Source organism: Lactuca virosa, chromosome 9 (genome assembly GCF_052849685.1).
Source record: "Lactuca virosa cultivar CGN04683 chromosome 9, Lactuca_virosa_CGN04683_v6, whole genome shotgun sequence".
NCBI lineage: Eukaryota > Viridiplantae > Streptophyta > Magnoliopsida > Asterales > Asteraceae > Lactuca > Lactuca virosa.
In genome coordinates, this window is record NC_136434.1 from 151,894,904 (window position 1) to 151,899,849 (window position 4,946).

Sequence of the window (4,946 nt, forward strand, 5' to 3'; positions counted from 1 at the left end):
CTAATTAAAGTCCATTTTTATAAACGAAAATTCTCCACTCAACGATAAAATTTCATTTAGTTTGCTAATTACATATAACAAACAACATAGTTGAATGAATCGATTTATTCCTTTGAATCAACCAAACATGACAAGTTGATAACAAAATGTAATGAACCATTTTGTTTCATCCTCGTTCCACCATAATGGAACCATTTCATTTCTTCCTCGTTCCACCATTCATTTGCGAGTACATCTAGCCATCCATAACTCAACTAATTCCATTCATTTGAGATTACAACTTAATAATGTCATGTGTCACGTTAAAATCCTCGTTAAGATCATCAGTTAAGAAAATATGATCGATTAATAAAATATGACGTAATTCATCGGGGTTTATCTTTTTCAATATTTTTTTTTTCAGTTTTCATTTTAATTTAATCCAACATAAAATAAAGACGAGGAAAATGAATTTAAAAGAATATATACACTAATTCATTCAACCATCTATTTGTTCATGGAATTCAAGAATATTTATAATTCATCATCATAGTCTCCCCTTTAGAAAGCTAGTACACAATTGTTTCCATGCCTCCCTATCCGGCTCATTGTCCTCCATGCTAGCCCTCCCCTTTATAGCATTCCACTCCTATTTCAAAACATCATATCATCCGTTTAATAAAACAAGGTTAAATGCAAGAACTAACAACGTACTTTCATTGATCTGTTTATTACACCATCATACTTTCAACTTTTCTTATTACAACATTGTACTTCCAAAGTACAATACAATGTTGTAACACGAACAAATGGAAGTACGATGCTATAATTATTACACAAATAAATAAATTAAAAAGTACATTGTTGTTTATAAAATGATATTTCTATTGCAGTACCTCAATAAGATTACGTTTGAGAAGGCAATCAATGAGTTGAAGAAGAATATCTTTGGTGTACTCAGGGTGGCCTTGAACGCCCATTAAGTGATCCCCATATCTAAACATCTCAACTCTTGTTTTATCCGATGATGCCAACACTTCCACCTTCGATGGTAGTTCATGAACCTAGTGTCAGTCAAAATGGTTAAATGCAAGAAATAGCAATGTACTTTCACTGTTTTGTTTATTGTAGCATATACTTTCATTTCTTCCTATTACAATAGTGTACAATGCTATTGATTTGTAATAAAATGAAATGAAAGCAGGATGCTATTAAACTGTACCTCATCACGATGACATTCAATCAAGGATAACCGAGCTGGCAATTTCAATTTAGAAAACGTTTTTGTGGATGTTGAGAAATTGATGGTTCGTACTCCTATGTCCCATCCAGATGTTGCACGCGCAACCTTTCCTCCAAGTGAACGCGCTAATACCTATTAATGTTTTCATAAATGTCATGAATTGTATAGATTCTACATTTTGTATGTATAAATTAGGTCACTAAATATACAAACAAAAGAATCATTGGTTTATAAAACACGGGTTGTAAAGATTATTAAGTTGATAACTTGATAAATGATAATGTTTATAATTTATCATTATATAAATTAGGTCACTATATATTCAAACCGAAGGACTTTGTTTAATAAAACATGAGTTGTTAATAAGTTGACAACTTGATACATGATAATGTTTATCAAAAAGTTATGGGATTATAATATTAAATATATCATCCATTCATTATACGCATGTTTTTTTAAACATTTATCACCAAATATTACAAGGTGTCGCTATCAAAGTGATGCAAAATTTAAGAACTAAAATGAGACAGATTAGACAATGAGAGGGACTTGTGGAGAGGTCGAAGTCGAATTCTTGGATCATATAGTGGTGGACAAGGACATGTGTCTTATGGCCGGTGGTCAGTGGTGTACCTTTTTAAGTGGAAATAATTCAAGAATCTTTATTCTAAAAAAAGCTTCATAATTTGTTTGTTGCGTATGTTAAAAGTAGACATAAAAAAACAAGCTCTTAATTCTTGTACCAAAAATATACAGAAATAAAAAGAAAACCAAAATTGGGAAGACACGAAAACCGATATGAAAGATCTGAAATTTAATGAAGGAAGTTTGTGGACCAAGTATTTTAAAGATACCAAGGTCCACCGGAATATTTTGATCGATGTATTTGTACTAAATGTCACATGACAATATTTCATTTATTTTGTCATAATCTAATGTCTTTATTTAAGGGTCTTCATCAAAAGCATCATACAGAATTACACGGCATGACCTTGATTAATGGCGTGTATAAATGACATGATAACAAATTACGTTTTTGTTTTTATATATTAAAGCCGAAATCATGGCCATATTCATAGATATTTTAATTTTACCATTAAAAAATGTCCATAAATTTTGGTCATCACACATGCCCCTTGATCTCATTAGAATCAACTCGTATAAATTAAACATATTGTAATATTTTTTAAATTTCAAGACATAAAGTTGACATTTTGATGTTCAACAAATATTAACCTAATTGAGTTTAAATATTTGAAAACATTATTTTACAATACGCGTGTTGATGATTTTTTAAACTTTAGTGTCAAAAAAACGACTAGAACTTAAGTACAAGGACTAAAAGTGAAACTTTCTCATATAAACCAGAGGTATCGTGTAGAAGACAGCTGTTCAGTTGTAAATCAAAGTTCTGTAAAGTCGTAATTCACGACAAAACTGTAAAAAACTTCAATAATGGCTTTGAAATTGATTAGATGAAGATGGAAATCAGTAACGAATCAATCGATTAAAGTTACCTGGTGACCGAAGCAAATGCCGAGTACTTTTTTGTTCAGCGAATCCAATTTCTTCAGCAAAATGAGAAGTTTACAGATCCAAGCATCGTTACCATGTGCGTCGTTACAGCTACCTGTGATCACAAAACCGTCGTAGAGTCCGATCTCATCATCGGAAGGGAAGTGACCGCTGCAGACACGAAAAACGTCCCAAATCTCGCCGTCTTCCGCCAGCATTCCAATAAAAACCCCAAAGTATCCACCGTATTTCTTCTTCACGTAATCGGAGTCCTCCGCGCACAGAAGAACAGCAAATCTCTTCGTCCTTCCCAATTCTTCCATGAATAATTGGATGTGTGATTGTCTCTCTCCTTCCCTTTCTCGCCGATATGTGTGTAAGGTGTGTGATTCACTCTAGAATTGGGGTGGATTCTAATGCGAGAATGGGAGGAGAGAGAGGGGAATTGGGCTAAGGATTGATCTTTTCTTGTTCTTGATGGTTGAATTAATTTGGGTGATTTCTTCGTTAAATACATGTGTATATATAGCTGTTTATGTAATAGGGGATTTTTACTTTAATACCCCTTTTTTGTTTCTCCAGTTACCTTTCTGCCACTCAGTTCTTATTTTTATTGCCACGGTGTCATGTCATAAACTTGTTTTACAGTTGGCGCTCGATAATTTAAGGGTACCGGTTTTCATTTCAAATTTACAATAATACCCGGTTCTTTTAAAAAAAAATGGATATATTTAGAATACGACAACAAATTATATATATATATATATATATATATATATATATATATATATATATATATATATATATATATATATATATATATATAGGGGTTTAGGTTATATGTAAAACAAAAAACTCTAAAAATAAAAATGCATAAAAAAAATACTTAGAGATTACAAATTTTTTTTTTTGAATTTCTTTTATAAAAAATCGTAGCTTTTTATTAAAATTCGCTGAAAAAAAAAATCAGTTTTTTTTTTTATAAAAATAAAAAAAATTTCAAATTTTTTTCAGCGAATTTCTTTAAAAACCTGCGATTTTTTCATAAAAAATGTTAAAATTTTTTTTTGTGATCTCTAGGTATTTTTTTTATGTATTTTTATGATTTTTAGGGTTTTTTTAGGGTTTTTTTGTTTTCCAAATAACCTTTCCCTATATATATATATATATATATATATATATATATATATATATATATATATATATATATATATATATATATATATATATATATATATATATATATATATATAGGGGAGCGTTCAATCGAGAACATTTCTTATTACGAGAACATTTGAGAACAAATTTGAACCAGATAATTTCTTTAATTAAAACTATAAAATAACATTCATAAAAATCAATCAATTGTTACAAACAAATAAAAAATCCACTAACCAAAACCACTCACCACCCATCACCACTACATATCACCCACCACCACCTCCACCACCACCCGCCACTAGGGATGAGATTTAGAACTGGAAATCCGGACCGGAACCGTTAGAACCGGAATATGTAAAACCGGTCCGGGTCTCGAGTTTAAAGAATGGCTCTATTCGGGTTCCGGGTAATCCGGGTTTCGGGTCCTTCGGGTCCGGGTAAATCGGGTTTAAGAACCGGAACCGTGTTAGGAACCGGAACCGGTTTTAGGGGCCGGAATCGGTTTCTATGGAAAGTTTAAAACATGCATATCTCATTCGTTTGAAGTCGGATTGGCATGAGGTTTTTTCCATAGTATAGTTTATAGTTTTACATGATTTTAGACTATAATTTTGTCATTTTTGGGTTTATATTCATTGACTTATAGTCTCTCAAAGTCGGGATATCAAAGCTGGAAATTTTATGTTTTTCAGCTTTTTTTTGTATTCTGTAATAGTTTTAAAACATGCATATCTCATTCGTTTAAAGTCGGATTGGAATGAGGTTTTTTCCATAGTATATTTTATAGTTTGTACATGATTTTAGACTATAATTTTGTCATTTTTGGATTTATATTCATTGACTTATAGTCTCTCAAAGTTGGGATATCAAAGCTGGAAATTTTATGTTTTTCAGCTTTTTTATATTTTGTGATAGTTTTAAAACATGCATATCTCATTCGTTTGAAGTCGGATTGGCATGAGGTTTTTTCCAGAGTGTAGTTTATAGTTTGTACATGATTTTAGACTATAATTTTGTTATTTTTGGGTGTTTATTCATTTACTTATAG

General features: G+C 31.0%; 1 protein-coding gene across 1 annotated transcript; it reads right to left on the minus strand.

Moving 5' to 3' along the window:
* Window positions 1-447: 447 nt before the first annotated feature.
* On the minus strand, window positions 448-3,254 carry LOC145140755 (gamma-glutamyl peptidase 5-like). Its single transcript, XM_079074151.1, has 4 exons — window positions 2,740-3,254; window positions 1,202-1,354; window positions 876-1,043; window positions 448-628 (listed from the first exon to the last, which is right to left on the minus strand). Exons 1-4 carry the CDS (start codon window positions 3,058-3,060, stop codon window positions 527-529), a joined length of 744 nt encoding a protein of 247 aa, XP_078930277.1. The 5' UTR covers window positions 3,061-3,254; the 3' UTR covers window positions 448-526.
* Between the last annotated feature and the right edge of the window lie 1,692 nt (window positions 3,255-4,946).

Excerpts from the sequence above, each read along its gene's own strand:
- LOC145140755 (XM_079074151.1), bottom strand. The coding sequence starts at position 3,060 with ATGGAAGAATTGGGAAGGACGAAGAGATTTGCTGTTCTTCTGTGCGCG. Across the intron at positions 1,355-2,739 it reads GCATTTGCTTCGGTCACCAG|GTATTAGCGCGTTCACTTGG; the intron begins GTAACTTTAATC and ends AAACATTAATAG. Across the intron at positions 1,044-1,201 it reads TTGAATGTCATCGTGATGAG|GTTCATGAACTACCATCGAA; the intron begins GTACAGTTTAAT and ends GACTGACACTAG.